Source organism: Mastacembelus armatus, chromosome 14 (genome assembly GCF_900324485.2).
Source record: "Mastacembelus armatus chromosome 14, fMasArm1.2, whole genome shotgun sequence".
Taxonomy (NCBI): domain Eukaryota; kingdom Metazoa; phylum Chordata; class Actinopteri; order Synbranchiformes; family Mastacembelidae; genus Mastacembelus; species Mastacembelus armatus.
This window is the reverse complement of record NC_046646.1, coordinates 5,443,038-5,464,344: the sequence shown is the minus strand read 5'-3', so window position 1 is coordinate 5,464,344 and position 21,307 is coordinate 5,443,038. Positions and strand designations below refer to the sequence as shown.

Here is a 21,307-nt window from a genome sequence, read left to right as displayed (position 1 = left end):
TGTCAACACCGGACTGAAAACACACATAGATGCTGAAAGAAAACCACAGATATAAATCTGTGTCACTTTCTTGTCACAAAAAATGACATATGGTTTATTTCTCTCCAGGTGTTGTTTTAATAGCAAAAGCAAACTCCAAGGTGGATCATTTAAGACCACTATATAAACACAAACAACACAGTGATTTACAAAGTATTGCACACACTTTGAGAGACAGAGAGAGAGAGAGAGAACACATTCTATGTCTGCCCTGGTAGCCTGGGTCAACTCTAATAACCCCATCGTGAATGTGCTGCTGTCAGGCAGTCAGCGGGGCAGCCTCACAATGTGCGCATTTAGGACCCAGAGCCTGGTGGCAGCACAGAGTTTGTGGAGGAAAGCATGGAATGTGTCCTGCGGGGTGATGCAGGCTCCTCTCAAAGGCATCTCTATTACAATCAGACAAGCAGTCCCTTATGTTATGGTCACCAGCTTCAGAGAAACATTTCCAGATTGGTGCCCCATGCCATGACAGTGCGCACCCTTGTGGAAATCTACTGACCCATGCTTTGTGCCACTTCACTGCTGTAAATACACACCATTCACATGTGCAGATCTGATAACCAGAGTTGTTTACTGCACGAACAGAGACATGAGTGCTTTAGTGAGATGCAGTCTTTCTTTCTGATGCCTTTGATGATAATGAAAAGAAATAGACGTTCTTTTATTTAATATCATTTTACTCTTCATGTGGCATCTTGCAAAGTCCACCATCACTCCATGTTTGCTTTAACTGCAGCAAGGTACCAGCAGCACGAGCTAGTGGCAAACATGACAGATATGCTCAGGTCTGTCTTCAGCCGGTGGCTTTTTATCGATAGTGACAGATAAAGAGCCCTGTGATCTTGTGAAGCACCAGGCACTAGCGTTGATTACCATCCCTGCTGATAACGCTGCATGCTAATCTTTGTAAACATCATGTTTTGGCTTTGACACACTTAGGCTTATCTGTAATTGGTGTAATTGCTACTAGCATTAACAAGATCGTCTTCCAGATATGCTCAGTGCCAAAAGGGCCCGTGCATGAGAGAGGCTCCCTCAGATCTGCCCTGCTGATGGAGGCATTAGATCGACACTAACTCCTCTCACTGTGCTATTAATGAAATGCAGCCACGAGCTAGAGCGCAAATCTGATAAAAGGGGCTGGAGATGAGGGGGTCATGAAATATTTAAATATACAGGACTTCAAAGTGGAAGAGGCCTCCTGTTTCTGTCAACAGACAGACCCCTGCAGCCTGGTCACGGCCCCAGTCTCTGGCCCACAACCAGCTCCACATGTAGGTCACAAACCACCAGCTCACTTTCCTCTGTAAGGATGCCATCAGGGAAAAGGGGGGGGGGGGATTCAAAGATGAAATTGCTCCTGTCTCCAAACACACACTTACATGGACACACACACACACACACACAATCTTCTCTTGTCCAACTGGTCTCCCATGTTCTAGAGTTACAAGACCGGGAGATGAGCAGCAGAGGAACGATGAGGGCAGGGAGAATATCTGAGCACTGTCTCAGTAGATTCTGACATGCTCACACACACACCGTTCTCTGACAACAACCACAGGGCCCATTTCACATGGAGGAACTCAGCGTGGGAGGATACAGCCTTTGGCATTCAGGTTTTTGCAGAGCGTGAAGTGAAAAATTATTTTTTTGAGGAACACTTGAGGGGACACAACACACGGTCACCTGTCAACCATTGGGTGACAAGAAGTTAAACAAAACAGTGAGCTCCTGCTATATGCTAAGACTCTTGTGTTCACCTTGTGTGTGTGTGTGTGTGTGTGTGTGTGCGTGCGTGTGTGTGTGTCGCAAAGTGGCTTAAACTTCCCATTTCTCTCCTTCCCATCATCCAGCCCCCCCGCATGGAGGCTAGTGTAGGCAGAACAACGACCTCATTTAGCTCAGGCCCTGCACAGTGCAATTAGAATCCCTTCAATGGCCAGTGGGGGGCATGGATAAGATGGAGGGTGAGAGATGACAGCAATAGAAAGAATAAAGGAATAAAGAGGCAAAATTGGTGGAGGGCAGGCAGAGACCTATCTGCTCTTTGCCATCCTGCTGGGTTTTGATGTCCATGCCCCATCTTGTGTCCCCCTGGAAAGCCCATCGTCAGGCCCCCTCTCTGGAGCTGTTGAGGATAGAGAGCCTTAGAGAGGCATATTTGAGTGGAGCAGGGGACTGCAGGGGGATGCCTCTGTTGGTGCCTGACAGAATGGTCTTGACAGAGTATTTTAGAGGCCTAATACCTCCAACCATACTCCTCCAACTGGGCAAATCGCTGGAGGGGGCTACAGAGGGTCAGACAGGTTTTAATACAACGCCTTAGTGGTGTTTTCTTCAGTGCTTTCCTATAGTCATTCCTTTTAAGAGACACACAGCAGGCTGTTTTTCTCCCCTCCCTTTCTTCTTGACTAACTCCCTGTTCTCCCTCTTCGTCCTCTCTGTCTTTCCGATCCCATCCTGTTTTGTTTTTTTCTCTGCTCTCTTCCTCTCTGTTTCCTCCTTTATCTCTCTGCCTCCCCTTGTCTCCTCTTTCCCATCGTGCCGCTGAGAAGAAAGAAACAAAAGGGGAAGATATTATCCCTGCCAGCACAGTTGCTCTCAGTTAGTATTAAGTCAAGGCCTCGTGGGGGGTTCCAGTGACATGGTTCTTTAGTTATAGATGTCTGCTGGGTCTCTGCAAATATAAAGACATGCAGATTAGGGCGAACAATGAAAGCTGTGTGTTCGTCATGCAGCAGGTTATCTGTTAGGGATGTTTCTGTCTGGGATAATACTCTGTAGAGCTTGAGTGAGAAAATGGGGGTCAGGTTAAAAACGGCTTATAATTTTACTTATTTGTCATTGAGCTCACATGACTCTGCAGCATGATGAGACTAAGGACATAAATAAATTTGTATGCCAATCGTGTTTACAGTTTTGTTTCAAGTCAGCCACTGCATTGAGCAGAATGTAGTACTGCCGAAATACATTCAATGACATTCATATAATGTAGAAATGAAACACCACAGCAAATTCATAAATTCCAATTTCCCTGACACATACCTATTTTTTGTTTAAAAGCTGAGACAGTTTATTGTCTGAATCCATTAAATCAGTATTCAAACCCTAAATGACAACATTATAAATAAGGACAAAGATTTGTTCTATAAAATGATTTAGTTTTGGGAATTAGTAATTATACTGGCATTAAATGAAAATGTTAAGGACAAATCATGGCTAATATGCATGATCATGTGCGTGTGTGCTCTGAGGCAGGCAGCACACATGCTTTTTTCTGTTAGAAGAGGAGGGAGTGATTGACTGGTCTGAAATTATCCACGGCATCGCAGCCCACAGCCCACATTCCACAGCAATGTCTGTAATTTAGGCAAACGGCTTTCCCATTTCTCCTGTGACTGGGCAGAATAGTGGTGAGGGGGTGTGGGTGTGTTGGAGGGGGCTGCATCAGGGATGTAACCAAAGCGTTTGAGGAAGTGAAGGTTAAACCAATTTTCTTGTCTTCATTGTTTTCCAAAGTGAGTCCCACAGCAGTGACGTTAGACTGATGGCCAGTGAGGAAGGTTTGTTCCTGCTGACAGGCCAGTTCTTTCTTCGCCTGCAATGTCAACTGGATCTGATTATTGCCTACCAGATCCAGATAATGTCTGCCATTGATCAGGCCATTTATCTTGAACTCCTACAGCTCCAGTCTGCTTTCAGAGACCACAAGGAGATAAGCAGATAACATAGTCTCTACAGGCTTTTAACAACCGGAAGAAATACTTTTCCACTGCTTCCCCAGCTGACATATGATGTGAGTTTCATATCTTTTGGCTCCAGAAGTTTTATTACAACACAAAGGACCTGCTTTTAGAGGTACAGTGATCAGATATGATGGACACTTTAATCCCTGTGTAAATCAATCTTTCTATTTTATTCTGTGTTCGGTGTTTGTCATAAGCACTGGAAGGAATAAGTAGGGAAAGATAATACAAAATAGAGATACATTTTTGGTATCGTTATTTACAGGTTTAATGTTGAAGAGCAGGTCTTTGCCAATGCAAATGGAAAGTCTAAATCTTTCATTCTCTCTGTCAGAATATTTGAGTGATGCATTTTAACAGAGCTTTTTCCAAAGGTTTTTTCCCCAACTTTTGGCATGCTATGGTGTCCCAGTTTGTATGATGGTTTTTAATGCCGGGTGCATTTGTCTTTGTCTGTGAGTGTATGTTTGCATGCAAAGCAGTGTGTCATCCCCACATTAATACCAGCAATGAGTGACATATTAATTTATGTCTGGATGCGTGTCTGAGGAATTGTGAAGAAAAGGCCTGTCAGTGCTGCTTGTCTGGAGCGGGTAGAGATTAGAGCCAGTTGTCATTGACAACCCAGTGCAGGCTCTGGGAGATAAGGTCGGATGTAATGACTGTAAAAAAAATTAAATTAATTTAAAAATATCCTTATGCTCAAAAGGATAGGAGAAGTGGAGCTGTTGGCCAATTCAAGTGTGTGGGTTTATGTGTGTGCAATTAGAAACATTTCACAGTTCTCAGATGTGCACTGCAACATTTGCACATGTGTGATATAATCCCACCCCTTCATCTGTGAAGACTAAGATTTATTTTTAAAAATCTTCTTTACTTTGCACGGTGTGTTTTAATCAAGCATAATTTATTATATTCCAATAAATAGGTTTTTAGATTGTAATTTGAAACATGATCAAACATGGTCTTCCACTGTTTGCCTGCTTGAAGTACACTGCTAATAATTGTGTGTACAATCCATCATTCCATTGTATTCCCACACAAAACGTAGGTTTTGAGTGAACATCTACGGCTAATGATGGCAATGGTACCTCTAAAAGCAGGTCCTTTTATCATGGCAATGATAAAACCTAGCTATAAAACTGCTTTCCTTTTTCATTCACTTTTTTAAATTAGTGGTTCAAGTATTCTGACTCTTTGGATGGTCCTGTGTTTTCTGGCCCATCTATTCCAATGACCTCCTCCTAACACAGACTTTGGCAATAGATACTGTGTCTCGTAACCTGTGCCATGCATGTGCTAGAAGAATAACATGTTAATGTTGGTTCTAATATCTTGGTGGTACAGTATAAATAACATACATAAGGACAGTCTAATGCCAGTTCAGTGTGGAAACCCCGATGGAACTGAGCCATTGTGAACAGAATTGTTTCACCTGAGTGTTTTGTGCTATCACAAGTCAAAATGTCTATCCATCCATTCATCCATTATCTATACCCACTTATTCCTTAATCAGGGTCACAGGGATCAGCTGGAGCCTATCCCAGCTCTCTTTGGGTGAAAGGCAGGGGTACACCCTGGACAGGTCACCAGTCCATCACAGGGCAAGTCAAAATGTCTGCTATGAAATATGTTTGTAATGTGAGCCTCACAGAGCATGACTGTAGACTATTATTCCTGTTCATTTCTGTTTGCCCTGTAATCCTTTATTTGGCACAGTTGTAGTGCTGCGTTACCTGGCAGAGATGTCACTGTGAGGTAAAACTGTTTCTGAAATATCCAGCCACCTGAGCGGAGTGCTGTTTGTTGCTCATAATGACTGTTCGATGTCATTAAGAAAAGTCTCTTTCCATTTCCTGGCCTCTGCATCCAGTCCTAGTTTGAATACAGAAGAAATGTTTTATCCCCTATAAAACAAAGAAAAAGCTCAGAGAAAACATAAAAAAGAGCTTTTAACATATTGCATTACCAGCACTCATGTTGCAACTATCAGTAATGTTTTAAATGATGGTGGAATTGGCTTAGTAGCGGGAGGGCTCATAAAGACAAGCCAGTCCCATGTGATTGTAATCTAGGAGAAAGTTCCTGTAAAATTAAACCATGCTTGTGAGGGGAGAGACAAACATGCCTCTGGTTTCTTTGAAGTGGAGGATCAGCATCCAAAAAAAGGAATAAAAGATGACAAAATGTCAGTGTGAAGCTGATGGTCTATAGACAGGCCTTACATGCCCAGACAGCAATTACTGAGATACATAGCATACATCCAGACATTGTGTTTGATCTCAGTGCGCCATTCTCTTGCAGAGACAATGTTTTTTCATGGTAAAACTATGCAGGGTTCTCATTTTATGTGAATGTTCATCTCTTGTCAGCATTTTATTTGGATTAAAAATAATGTTCAGTGAGAGATCCGGATGCTGATTGTTTGGCACTGTGGCTGTAATCACAGACTTGTGGTTGCTCTCAAATCTGATAATGACCATTTAAAATGGAGAACAGCGGCTTGTTCATAGTTGCTGCTGCTGCAGTACAGACCCGTGAAAACGTCTGGTAGCCATTTTCTGATGGTGCCATTCGTATAAATGCGTATCCAGCCATGTAATGCATTTGAAACCATGATATTCTCTTCATGTTTCATCACAGTCATTGCTTCAAACTAATTACATGTATCTCATTGTCAGGGCATTTGCAGCTAATTTTAGACATGATTTACGGAATTGCTGTTATACTCTATAATGAACCATAGTATTGTCCAGATAAATTTCACTGTCCCATTAAAAGTGGTTCAGTTTACAATGCCGACATTTGTGAAACATACCATGAAGGGTAGGAGGAACCTCTAACTTTGTAGTTGTGGCGGAGCGATGCATGATGTCACCCACTGGTTTGAGTTAGAGCCAGTTTGCAGCATGGAGTTGTGGCTGTGCTGTCATTGATGTCTTGACTTTGTCGATTGGTTGATGTCAGATTTTTTGAAACCGAAGTACCTCCAAACAACAGACACAGCTCCTCTTTTTGACACAAGTTCTTCTGTGTCAGCTCTCAGTTTTGGAATTTTTCTTGTTTTCTCCTCTGTCCTCTCCATCTTCACTGTCACACATACAGCTACGCCCTCACCATGCGTGTTTAGCAGTGCAACAGTGAAAAGGGCCCCCCTCTCAAATAGTGTTGAGCTGTGTGACCAGTATTCGGTTTGAAACAAACACTAAAAATACATCTGTGCTTGGAAGCAGCTATCTCATTAGCTGGCTAGCTGGGTGGCAGTTGAATAAATGTAGATACCAGCTTGTATATACTGTCTGTCTGAAGAAACATGTCTTTTATATTGAGAAAAGAAAGCATGCCAATCTCACCTGCCAATCAAATACTTTCTCATGAAATGTTGCACATTCTATATGTCATGAGTGTGTCTATAAATATATGTATGTAGATATTTATATTGATATATAATTGTCTTCTAAATGTTAAGTTTTTCATTTAAACGGATTGAAGATCTGACGTCACTTTTGAGAAAAGTGCTGTCTTGTCAAGTCGAATGTGTGAGGATTTGTTTTGCCACTCTGAGTCTGTATATCCCATTTCCTATGACTTCATGTTTGTAGTTCTGGTCCCAGACAGCCAGCAGACCCTCAGTCTCTCCGTTACTGAGGGACGGATTAGCATTTCAGCTATGAGCTAAGTCTGTTTTCTGCTCTGTGGTTGCCTGGGCTGAGCTGGCAAGGAAAGACTGGGCAATGTGACTCTATTGTACAAGCACTGGCCTTCCAGCCAGTGGGTTAATACTCATTAGACAAGCTATATAATGCAAGGGTTTGTACTATTAAGAGGATTTTCTAGGAATGTGTAGCATTAGATCAAGATTTGCCAAATGTGAGTGTTGGAGGCACGGAAGGATGAGTGCTATTACTCTCAAGCCTGCAGCATAAATCTTAACAGTATAGTGTCCCACCTTAAATCTGTATCATATTAAATACAAACTCTATGGCATCAGTACAAGGAAACGATGAAGCAGCCCCTTGGAGCAAAAAGCTGAGCTCTGACAGTTTCGGCAGGACTGTCCTGTTGTGACTCAGGGCAGGAAAGCTAAGAAAAAAATCTCTCTATGGTTTGGTAAAGTTATCACATAATTACAAACTTGGTAGTTAGGATTTATGTGTGCAGTGTGGAGGGTGGAAGCTTGTTAGGTTTTATGTCTGTCAGGGTGGGCCACGGAGAGCTCAAAGCTCAAATTGAAGGCTGAATGACCCGAAGTGCTTTTCATATTACCAGCTGACCTCCCTTCAGGTCAGTGGAGTGGGAGTTGATTCAGCAGGGAGACAGCGTCTGTGCGCTGCACGGAGGTGCGTGCTGCTCATAAAGAAGCGTTTTGTTTTTCCTCCCATCACGGTAGCAGCACCCTACTGGGGAATTCATTAGCGGCTGACATCATCTCATTCAGTACAGACTGAAAGAAAGAATATCTTTCCTCCTCAGCCCTCCCTCTGTCCCTCTCTCCCTCCCTCATTTCTCTTCTTTCCTCCTGTTCTTTCGCTCGTTCTCCCTCTGTCTGCTTATCTGGTGCGCTGCTCTCTCTCATTTTGCGCGCAATTTACGCAAAAGCTAAAGGCGCTGATGTGCACCTCTGCAATCGAGCTCGAAGCTTTTCGAAGCCCAACAACACGGGTGTTTGTCTTCTGAAGGAGCACGACTGGGGCTGAATCCAAGTCCGCCTGGAAATCAGGAAGTGGGAGGACCCGACAGTGAAGGCAGCAGCAGCAGCACTCAGGCAGTTACTGGATGAATGGGAGCTTGTCTGCTGCTTGCGAGCGGATTGGGAGAGGCTCTTGTGTGCCCACGACCGGGATCCGCCACAGTGAGAACGGCAGACAGGCTTCGCAGCTGAACACAGCGACAGCGGGTTTATACCTTGTGAATTCTTGCTCACTGCTTGTGTGATTTGCCTCCGTCTCTGTCTCTACAGAGGAAACTGGCCGTGCGCTTTGTTGGATTGGCTTGCTCCGTCGGACGCAACCCTTCTCCGCGCACCGACGCACAGACCTTCCCGGATCCTGTTTGTTACCTCTCATGGATGCTTCCGACAGGAGAATATACGTTAAAAAAAGCACAGCCGTCCCGAGCAAGAAAAGAGAGGTGGATCGAAGGATTTTTCCTCTCGTCGCCTTAGTGCTGTTGCAGAAGCTCTCCGTGGCGAGACACATGGTTCCCTTTGTCCAAAAGGCGCAGTAGCTTTGTGAACAGCTTTTGGATTCTTTTTTCTTGGAAAGGCTTCTTCTCTCTCTGCATGGCTGCCCTCAGTTTAAACGGAGTAGACCTCACCGCCCGTTTTGTGGATTATATTATTTGAAAAGCAGAATGTGAAGCGAGGCCATATTTACCAGATCGAGAAAGTAATAACCTGACTTACTTGCTAACCTTGCCACATGAAAGGTATGCGCGCTGCCTGGATTTATTTATCCTTGTATGTGATAGTCCGCAAGATGCTCTGAACGGATAATCCATTTTTCGTGCCACATTTTATGTTGTCATTTATTTTGCAGCTTTCATTGTTTACATTTTGTCAGTGTTGCACTAGTCAACAAACATGCGATGCTTTACATTGTTTTTATATCCAACAATAAATAATAATAATAATGTACTTGGTACTCCGCATTACTCTAATTGTGGTTAGATACTGTCATTGTAATAGGCTCCTAAGCTTCTTCTGCTGCTCTAATAACAGACAGTTCTTCAGAATAAAAGACACGAGTCTGCACACAACTAATCTGTCACTCAACGCAAATTTGGAATATTTTTGTCAATAAGGTCTATTCGCTAAAAATAAAATATAATCCTGTTATCAAAGTGTAATGCCTGTACATCGCGGGAAACCAGAATTTAGTGTTATTTAAATCCGTGACGAACCACTTATCAGAAATTCATTTTATTCAGAGAAACCTGTCAGTCTTCTCCCATGTGCAGCTTTGTGGGTGTTGTCCTGTTTCTTTCCTGTGCTACCAACCTGTAGTTATTTGTCATGTAATTATCTTTTCTCTAAATGTCGTGGTTGCAATCTAATTTACCCGTGACTTAGTGTTTTCACCTATATAAGCGTTTAATCATCGAATTCAGGTTTCCCTATCTCTGTACAATTTATTCTAACAGTGATGCTGTTGGGGCTCTGCTCACAAATGAGATCGGAGTGTTTTGTCACGGAGCAACAGTGCCATCAAGTGGCTGCAATACGAGGAGCTTTTTGCTTTGTTGGAGGCTGTTAATGCAGCATTGGCTTTGATCGTGATGCTCAGATTGCGCAAATGATTACCGACATCATTCAGACATAATAGAATATGGAAACTACATATGATTGGCCTGAAAGGGCTTTAATTTTGATCTTGAATTTTGTGTTAGTAAAACCTAGGCAGTAGTCAAGTACACACACAGAGAAATATATCAAAGCCAGATTTTAAACACCTTCTTGGGTTGAAATCAAGTTCAATGGTCAATGTCACTTTGGTGACTTAAGCATACAAATTATGTACCATAACCCACTAATGTCTTCTCCATTAGCATTTATTCCTGTAAACTGTCCCCAGACATGTTATCTAGAGGTGGAGTCGGACACTTTGGAAGGGAAAGTTATTGTTTTGGAATTTTATGTGATATTTTTGCTTATTTCATGTCTCTCTTTTCTAGGTCTCCAATGCCGGCTCTGAGAAATTTTTCAGCACAGCTGCAGTTAAAGGTACAGACATTATCATTATATTTCGGACCATGATGGAATGATGTCAAATATGATGGTGCAGGTGTATTTCTGTCCTCCCAGTGTTATGATATGGGGATAGGTATAAAAATAAGGTGTTGTTTGTGGTGCATCACATCCATATACCTGATCCATTTTACCCAAGGTGCACAGGTATGATGTACTGCTCAATATTTTTAACACTTCATGAAGACAAATCTCACTCTACCAGTAATCATGGTAGAGTGAGATTGTGTAGCATGTGACATGTGATGAAATGCTGTGGAACTGATGCGTTTGTTTGCAAATCTGCTGAAAAATGCTAAGACTTGTCATGCAGCCAGAGCAGGATGATGTACTAATGCTTAAGGCAATGAAGTGAAGGCTGAAAAGGCATCTGCCTGTGGCCTCAGTGTGCGAACACCACATGTGACCTCATTATCAAGTCACTAATTTGCTGTTAAAAGCAGCCCCATTTTCTCTGGCTCAGGGATAATGGAGTTGCCCCACGTGAATGGACATTCCTCTGTAATGGGGGGGAGTTAGCATGCGGGGCCGGAGGGATGCTTGGAGAAGAGGGTTATGACCCCTTCAGGGCTGTGGCAAAACAAGGCAGATTGCTGATGATAGGTCCCCCTCTCTTTCTGTTTTTTCTGCACTTTACTCTGCGCAGACCTTGAAACACATTTCCCACATTCTGGCCTTCAGTTCCCTCCATGGCTTGATTTGTGGCGTCCACTGTGGGAGCTCAATGGCCAAACTTGACAGGGAGGCTTCCTTTTGAACGTGCTTCTCTGTGAACTTATTTAGTTCCCTTGAAAGGACTAAGGACCCCTTTGTGCAGCCTAAATCAACAGAAGGCCACCCTCTCTCCCCCTTTATGAAAATACCTAACTGGGGAAACAGTACACTAAATATGCTTTCTCTCGTCTGCATGATAGGCCACTCATTTGGCCCCTATTTCCATTTAAATATCCCTTCTTTTCTTCTCTTTTACTATCTCTGTCCCCTCCTCCTTTCTTGCCATATGCTAATGCAGCCGCTATTGCAAAAGAAAAGTAAAAGAATCCAGGTGCAGGGAGAGCAAAGACTACTGGTATTTTTCTGGAGGGTGGTGTTAAGATAAAAAGAGTCGACTGGGTTTTGTTGGAGGGGATTACCAGCACTCTAATGCAACCAAACATCAGGACAAACAATGGTTCATCAAACAATAGCTCTAACAAAAATAGCAAGAGAAGCTTGTTTGTGGGAGGATGAATGTCAGTATTTGCCCGGAGGCAGGTGCAAAAAGTCTACATTTGTTTGACAGTTTGTGCACATTTTTGTTGGTGCACGTAAAATGCTTATTAGGTTTTAGGGTCCGACAAGGGCTGAGAAAGTCGAGACAGACCATGATAACAAAAACAGCTCCTAAACAAACCACTGGCTAGTTTATTATACTGAATTTTGCAGTGAAAGAAAATCGTGAAAAAACAGCTAAAACTTTCATCTTGATGCTGGAGAGCAGGTTGCACACTAAGTCATTAATTGGGAAACACTGAAATCTATCGACAGTCATGAAAATATGGCTTTGCTTACAGTTACGACCAAGGTCTATTAAAAATATAAATATTGCAAACACCAAATGTTGCCATCAGGGGTAAGCAGTGTCTGGTCAGTATGCACTTCTTCAGGTCTATGATAACCTCCTATATGTTCCCGATGTTTAGAGAAAGGTTTTTGGTCATATACCATGCTACACAGTAGCTCCACCTCTACTCTGTAATCATTGTTTCTAGTGAGGCCCACCACTGTTGTCACCAGTAAATATAATGTTGCAGTAAGAGTGGGATGAAGCAGTGTAGTCACATGTCAGCAGTGTGAACAGGAGTGGGCTTAGTCCTGGGAAGTGCCAGAGCTCAATGTAGAGGCCTAGCTCTCTGATCTTCATAATCCGGTAGTTGTGGGTCAGGCCTAATTGTTTTGAATGCTGAGATAAAGTCATTGATTAGCATCCTGACATAAGTGGCTTCAGGTGGGACAGGGCCAGGTGGAGGGCAGTTATCCCCACATCATCTGCAGGGCAGTAAATGGCAGGAGTCAAGTGTGATGGGGTACCTGGATTTAATGTGCTGCACGACGAGCCTCTCGAAGCACATCATGATAATAGGTTTGTACTATGCAGTGGTCATTTAGACAGTACACAGGAGGCTTCTTGGTATGATGCTAGTTCACTTGAAGCATGTGGGGAAGGTCATTTGTACTAGTGACATTTTTAAGGAGTCTGCAAGGACATTTGGCAGATGTCCAGCACAGACTTTTGATGATGCAACCCAGGATCCTGTCTGTTTCTGCTGCTTTATACTGTACTGACCCTGCAGAGGATCATGTGTAGTTGTGTAGTTAGTTAGTTCATCTGGAAAGGTGGCAGCATTTTTCAAGTCTTTAGACATGAATTATAGACATGAATCTTTGTGCATAATCCCTCTTTGCTTCTTTGTTGCCACATGGCAGGTCATTTAATCCTGCTATAAAGGACAGCTTTCTGTGCCCAATCTAAAATGCTGGGTCTTTGATTCTTGGCAACATCCGTACCTCCACTCTCAGCCATGGCTTCTCATTTGGCCTTGAGGTGATGTTTTTAGTGACATCATCAATAAAATTAATGATGTACTGTTATCATCTCTGTGTATTCTTCCTGAACTCTGCAGTTTTGATACAAAGCTGCTTCTTCAAACATATTCCAAGCAGTACTTTTGAATTTGACTGAAATACCTGCCATCAAGCACTAAAGTTTCCAGGTTGACAGACCTCTACCAGGTGGTATGGCAGGGAGGATCAACTGAAGATCCTGGCAGATATTGCTGAGTTTTGGTGCACTTTTAACAGGTCCAGAGCCGCTGTGCTTTTATGTGATGCAATGGAAACAAAAGATGCACTGAATATATGTTAAAACAACAGAGTGCTGAGAAGGCCATTAGAATTCAGCTGCTGATGTGTAGCTTTGGTAATGCCTGTGTTACCTTTTTCTCTGCAGCAAGACGGGAAATCAGCCGAGGGCAACCCGAGATCTCTTTGAAGACTTAGCACTGATCCCTTATCTTTTAATCTCACAGCTTTTACAGTGTATTTTTAATGGTCCCTCAAAAGCTATAGCATTATTTTTTAAGAAAACCTAACTGATGAGAACGCGGTGTTTGTGTTTTTAGATGTTGATGTGTTTTCTTCCCCCGTCAGTGTTGGTGTCACCTCCGGGCGTTGGTGTGAACTGTGCATGGCTGACAAGTGTGGAGCTTAAAGTCGCCATCATTCCTTTCCTGTGTTTTTCTCTTCCTGTCCTGCTGAGTCTGGGTTCAGTTTGCCCAGGAATGGATTTCATTAACTAAGAGTCATTAAATGTTAGCTCTAATTACTGCAGTTGTCAATGCGCCTGCAGGTGTCAGCCAGCTAACCTGATTCATTTGCTCTGCGGTAGAGTTAAGTACTAGTCAGAAGCTGTGGTGTAGTCTATTGGCTAACAAGATGTTTTTAAAATGAAGATGTTTTCAAGGTGCCATAGGTAGAAACTGGTACTCAAGCAATAATAGGGCTGTGAATATGGTCCTGAGAGTCCACTGAGTTGCTCTGCTTGTACACACACTTAAGACTAACCAGCACAGTGTGCCACCACAAAGCCCTGCAGATATAGCTATCAAAAGATTACAGCTATGTCCCAGTATACTAATATCTTGTCATCCAGTTTCACTCCCATCCTTCAGGATACTGTCAGTCCACAAATTGTTCTGAAGACTCAGCTAAGTCACTTGGAGTGCAGAGACTAAGCTCACGGTGCATTGTTTGTTGAGTAAACATAAAGATAATGCTAGATGACATTTTAAAAGCTCCACAGAGCCTTTTATCAAAAGTAGAGTTGAAAATGTTTTCATCAGTGAACTTCTGGGTTTGGTATGTGCCTCAGTAGATAGAAGCTGTTTAAAATAAAATGGATGTTTTGGATAAAAACTCAGATCAAATTAGACAATGGAAAATACAAAAATAATTATTGATAAAAGTAATTTTTTTTTAAGTCAAATCATTTTTAATTGGCTTTACCTTAATTGTGATCACATTTTTAGGGTGGTTAAGGGTGTAGCAAAAGAGCGCTTATGATTTTCTCGAAAAATTCATCTGGTAGACATATTGGAGAAGCTGGTCCCTGGTGAGACATATCCTGCAGCTGTGTCTGCGATGTGAGAGCAAGTTCAGTGTGAGGGTAAATTGAAGTGCAGAGTGTAGTGATTCTCAGTTTCCCCCCTCAGCACAATGCTGATTTCACCATGCTTTACTGGAGTTAATGTGAAAATGAAGCGGTGCTACAGCGAGACCCGGGGCTCACGCCAGCGTGAAGAGCGCTGTTGGTGAAGTGTGTTGGGCTTGAGTGCATCTGTCACCAGGGGAGAGAATAATGTGCGATGTGGAAGGTGTAATTTGCAGTGCTGATGGCATTGTATAAAAAAATAGTGGAAAGAGAAAAGCGGAGGTGAACTTTTGTGGCAGATATCAGAGCTGAAGAGCTCCCTGGATTGTCATAGAGAGCTCTACTGGCAGCAAAATTGCCTGTGTGCGTATTACTGCTGTGTGGGTGGCAGCTGAGGGCTTGTTTTTCTCTCTCTGCCTCATTCTCTCACGGTTTCCTGAGAGGATGACTGGTTATAGAGCTGTGTGTACTACCAGGCTGTGGGCTGCCACCTGCTGTAATCTCAAGTGGTACAGAGAGCAACAATCACACCACAAATCACCCAGGCAGTTCCCTAACTCATCCAGTGGACTGGAAAGAGAAGGTTGGCCTTTCACAGCACTAGTGTTGGTTTACTGCCCCAGGCTCCCTGCACTGCCCTCATGCTGACCTCTGCTGTCTGTGTGGGTTTGTGTGTCAAGAAGTCGTGGCTGCCTGTGGAACTTGACCTGATGTTCAGTGGAAAGATGACCTGACTACCATTGGTCTTTTGTGTGTTCTGAGGAGCGGCTGCAGCCAAGGATGGTCTCTTTTTCTCTGCCAGGGGCTGGGAGGTCACAGAGAGATCACTGCCCCCTCCCTGCTCACATAACTGCAGGAATAAAGTATTGTTATTGTTTTGGCGCAAACACAAGCTTAATACAAATCAAAGCACCTTTGATATTTAATAAGTGGACATGTTTTGAGAAGTATGACAGGGGTCTGAAGGATTTCACTCTGAATTATACATCACCAAAGCAGATTCCAGGCAATTCCCCAGTGGTCTTTGCTTCTGTTGGTTATTCGTCCCCTACTAGGAGCATTTAATGTATCTCTAATGGGTAAAAGAAGCTCAATATCCTGTGCTGTCTAGAAGGAAGCCCACTCACCACCCCATGCCCCCCTCTCCATGGCTGCAGCTACAGAGAGAGGCTGTATTTCATGACCATGAAAGGGCCCGCTTCAGCCATGCCTCATCTGCTGACACAGCCAAACAAAGGTTAACAAATCAAAAGCAGAACTGGCTGATTTATGGCCTTACTGTTGCAAACAATGGTCCAGGCTCCATGTCTACGGCTCACATTTACTGTGTCTGTCGGCAGGCAGAGAAATATGGCAGCATTTGCAACTGTACATATTTCAAAATCACATATTATCACTGTTTTGTTCACAGCTGCAAGGGATTGCTCTTCTAGGTGTCTTAGTTTAGTTTGAAATGAGTCCTACCTCAGCCTTATTTGGTAGGCTTTTCATGTTTAATGTGTGCACACTTTGGAGAATTTCTGTTAGGATTAAGAACAAAATTTGGAATAATTTGCAAGGAGTAAAGTGAATCCTGCCATATTCCATCAAAACTGAGACAGGTTTGTAACAGGCAGACCACTATATATACTCATTAATATTTATTTCTTTCTGCTTTATATTTTTTCCTCTTACCCGACCATGGTTACCTTTTACATAACATATGTGGTCAGGTCTAATTAGGGAAATTTGGCAGGGCACTAAAGTCAGGTCAATACTGTATATGAGACCATGAGTCTAGGTGGTGCATACTTGTTGACTGAGGATCAGTTCTAAGTAGATGCTGTGAATGGGTCTGTTGGTGCCAAAGAAACACACATGCACAGCAGTGTGGGTCAGTCTCTTTCCATCCCCTACAGCAACACAAAGAGGTCATTCAGAGGTTGTTTCCCAAATACCAAGGTTAGAGACTAAGTAAATCCATCCATCTTAATGCACTTATTTTCAGCACCAGGAGAGCTGGAGGGAGACTGTGTAAACACTCCTATATCCGACATGCCACACTAAACCCAAAGAGCCTGGAACCCATCAGGACAAAATTAAAGGCCTACATCTCAAACACAAACATTTAAATGGGCTGTACTCCAGAGATCAAAGTGAAAGGCCTTAGTTTTCCTGCTCCTGCCCCCCCCCCCCCACACACACACACCCTGTATTTGCCACACTCAGATATGTGGAGGTTTAGGAGCCAGTCAGTGTTGAATGCTTAGCAACTGTAGACTGGACATGACTGTTTCTGCATTTTTTGTGTCAATCCAGGTAAAGTAGAAGGATTTACATAAACATACTCAGTCTTTCAACCACATATTTGTTTTATAGCATCCGTGCCTTCTCTTTTTAGGTGTTTTATTGTCACAGTGCTGTTGATGTCAGTTGGATGGTGGTGAAGCCACAGGCTTGTAGAAGTAGATGGGTGGGTGGAGGTGTTGAAAGTGCCAGTGCCCTCTTCCCAGGAGAGTTTCTTCCCATGTCACCATCACCAGCATCCACTGATCCATTGTGACATCAGCCACTCTCCTGCCAACTGTGCAGTATTAACAGGGTCAAAGCACAACACACACACATACACACACCACTTATCAAAACCCAGCCATTCCCAGTGCAATTTTGATGTGTTCAGGCCAATTATGTGTGTGTCAGTCTTTGGTCCCTGTGGCAGAGGTGACATTGCCAAAGAGAGAAAGAGCAGACAGCCTTAATCAGTCCTAATGGTGGCTTAGAGGTGTATGTGCATATGAGTGTGTGGATGCAGTCATTGGTTTGTGTTCTGGAATGATCCACTTTTCTGTCATGATCTATCCTGTGTATCTGTCTCTCTTCCCTTCTCAATGTCATCCCCCTCCAGCCATTTCCATTGCACCTCTTCTCCAAATCTCAGTGTTTTAAAGCAACTGCTGCTGCCTCATGTCACTCTAGCTGCCAGATTTAGAGTCTGGCAAATGACCCTTATCCCGGGGGGGCGGGGTATTCCAAAAATGCAGCACAGCATCTTTGAGACACATGTACAAAAAACAGATGAAACTAAGACAGTAGATAAGATTCATCCCAGCAGTGTTGATGAACATAAAGCAGGAATTGGTGTCTCTTCAAAAACATACCCCCGATGACAGTGAGTAGTGACACAGAATTTATAGAACCACAGGTTTTTAAAAAATCTTTCTGTTGTTTTAGGATTAAAGCATTTGTTGTTGGTTACTGCAGTAAAGGTCAAGCATTTTTCCACAGCAGATAAATGACCATTGCTATAATCTCTACAGTTAAATGTGTCACCCAGGCACACCAGTCCAGTCCAGCTCAGCCCTGATATTACCGTGGTAAAGACTAGCCTGCCTAAAAATCTACAGAACAGATTTCTTGGCTGAGGTGGAGGAATTCATCCAACTGTAAACTGTCATCTTCCTAAAGTCTTCTCCACTGCCTAGCACCTTTACTGGTCTGAATTAAAAATATTATGTGAAAACACTTTGAATGAGAGCTTCCTCTGAATTGTACCAGTTCTTCTGTTTACAGGAAAATATTTAAACAGCAAATACACCATGACCCAGTAGGGAAATTTTAATTTCAGTCTACATCAATTTAGGCACTGAACCATCTGTGGACCTGGCTCAGTAACACGCAATCTATATTTTAACATTCCTGAGAGACTATGAAGACTTCAAGGAAACCCTTAAACACTTTACAATTTAAAAACATGGAACTTCATAAGACACCAAAATGTACGAAGTGTTAATAATTACGGACGTATTACAGAAATAACGACTCAGATATTTTCATTTTGGCCCTATTTACTGCAGCTCTGTGTTTCATTAGTCTACTGCCATCCTATAGCAGTGGTGTTTTGTTTAAAAAGGGAAGATTTTGGGTAAATGAATCTTTTGGTTTCCCTATCCACTCCAGCAGTGCCAGAGGAGGGTCAGTGCTGTGGAAGTGAAAGTGTAAACACAACCTTTTAAGAGACACAAAAAGCTGAGTGTATGAGGCCTCTGATCAGGATTGATGAGAGCAAGGCTTTAATTGTTCCCACAAGAGATGAGGTTATCTTTTTTCCCTCTCACCCTCTCTGATTCTCATTAATATGCAGGGCAGAAAATAAAGCACTGATGAGCCGCAGGGCGGATTAGAGAAGACTACAGAGCAGGATCCTGGTTTGTAAGCAGAAGTCTACAGATCCCTTGCATGTGTTTCTGCTCTGCACACACTTTGCCTGGCTTTAATTTGTCCCAAGCAGCATTTCATTATATGTCCACATGCTACTGACTGCATAGGGTCGGGTAAAAAGAGTGCTGGGAAGTTGGGATTGGATGTCAGACCTTTAGTGCGATATTGCCCCCTGGTGTCAGGTGTGATCTCAAGCCAGTTTGGAGCAGAGGGATTGGAGAGGACAGAGTTCATTTGTGTGTGATCTGTGTGTGTGTAACGTTTTATATGTTTAAAGCATGTGGATTTTATATAAACAACATCTAATGAACTGCACAATGTTCCATTTTATCACCATCTTTTGGTTCATCGTCTCTGGCTTTTGGCTGCTGTTCTTAGAAGCGGCGCCAAACACATCAACGTCCTTTGGACTGTCACCATCTGTTACAGATTAAGCTGTTCCTGCAGGGAACTATTTCATTTCTGGGGTTCCAGCATCCTCTTTTTATTCCACGTGTCAAGTTTTACTGTAAATACTGTCCCACAAAAACCAAAATGCCAGACGGGATTGCTTTTCAGGCCTCTCAAGCCAAGAGCAAACCATCCATTGCACCAGTACAGGCTGCACGCCTGGTTTACCTCTTAGCGTGCTTAGACAGGGGCTCTGCTGGTCCATTTAGGGGAAAAGCAGGAAAGTCATGTTTGGAAACATTTTCCCTAAACCCTGTGCTTAGTCATTGTACAGTGTGGTGTTGTGATGTATGAATCCCCTGGTCTTGCGTGACACAAGCAAACCTGTCTGAGCTCATGTCTTCACCGAGTTGGAGACATAGACAGAGGCTGCATTGTTCACCTATAGTAACCCAAGCTTGGGGCAGCCACTGCCCAAAGGGGGATATCAAGTTGTTCCCCCCACTAACACCACAATCCCAGCTTAAGCTCTGAGGCTTGATGAGGGAGCAGTGAGGCAGCTGATTGTTTGGACGATGGTGTAGTTCAAATAAACAGCTCAAATCCCAACCAGACTCCTCTACACTGAACCCTCTCTCGCCAAGTATCACAGTCCCACAGCCATAGCTCATCACTGGTATGCCTGCCAACAGCCCTCAGCTAATTTGTTGTGTTATTTTGAAAAGCATGTTGATGTGGCTGCACTGAGGTTTCCTGAGAAAGAAGGCTGTGAGCAGAGAAAAGAGAAGTTTGGCCTGGTTACACCTCCCTGCTGTCCTTTTTCTGGTTAATGCTAGGTTTACCACCACTTCAGTAGACCACACAGCATTTCCAGGCTAGAAGGACGGCAGGATGAAAGTGTGAGTGGATAGGAGAGGAGAAGAGAGATGGCCATTAACAGCTTCAATTCTGCCTTGGGTGTCCCACTAATCCTACTGCGGTGAAACCTGAGCAGGGGGTTAATGAGACAGTACTTGACACACTCTCACATCTGCACGTAGACACATTGGCTTCTTGTATAATGCCAGTGAAGATTTAAAAAGAGAAAAGACTACATGAAAATTAATACTCCACCGGATTTTCAGACATTTGATCCATGCATTCAAGTTATTTCCCCTCTGAAAAAAGTTTTTCTTAAATCATTTTAACACTCTGGCCAGGCTGTACTGAATCTGATCCAGAGCTGTCTGGGTGTGTGTAAAACCAGTTGGCCCCATTTGAAAAAGAGAGCAAGAGGCCCAGACTGATCACTCTCTGGGGACATATTTCTCTTTCCAGCCCTCCATGCCTCTCTCCCTGGTGAAATTATGGTGGTGTCAGTGTGTCAGCTTGAGCTGTCACTCTCCTTATTGCTGCAAGCCAGTTACCCTCATGCTCTCCCTCCTGGCTGTAGAGAGAGGTGGGAGTGAAAAGACCAGAAGCAATAGCAAAAGAAAGAGGGCTTTTTCTATTTGACACCATGGGTGAGCAGAGTGTCAGCACCCCTTGATACGACTGGGGAGTCTTGAAAGAAAGAGGGAGAGGGCCAAGACTTTCGATCACCTCTGAAGAGGCAATTGTTCAATTAACAGACACCCCCATTGGCTCGTTTGGTATAGTCCCCAGGGCTTAGCTGACAAGCTGACAGGGCTTCATGGAGGACAGGCCAACACTGAACAGATCCAGGCAGTGGACATAAAGCTGCAGTATATGCACCTCATCCAGGGTGCCATTGGACCTCTTCACTGGTAGAGTCATCTGTGCATGTGTGTGAGTGTGTGAGAGAGAGAGAGAGAAAGATTAAGAGTGTGAGAGTGAGAATAGTGAGAAATTAAAAGGTGTTTATGAGTGGGTATGGTTTTTTATGAGCATGTGTCTGTAATTGAAATTTAAGCATGTCTGCAATTGCAGTTCGTTGGATCAAGAGGCATTTGTCTGTTGTTTCCTTTAATTGCCACAGTGACTGACAAGAAACATGTG

General features: G+C 43.3%; 1 protein-coding gene across 16 annotated transcripts in view; it reads left to right on the top strand.

Moving 5' to 3' along the window:
• Window positions 1–21,307, top strand: part of auts2a (activator of transcription and developmental regulator AUTS2 a) — a 310,505-nt gene that overhangs the window by 267,581 nt on the left and 21,617 nt on the right. For all 16 annotated transcript variants that reach the window (XM_026328456.1, XM_026328455.1, XM_026328454.1 and 13 more), the window contains one exon: window positions 10,461–10,509. In XM_026328456.1, the coding sequence (XP_026184241.1) occupies window positions 10,461–10,509 (49 nt within the window). The remainder of the gene's footprint in view (window positions 1–10,460; window positions 10,510–21,307) is intronic.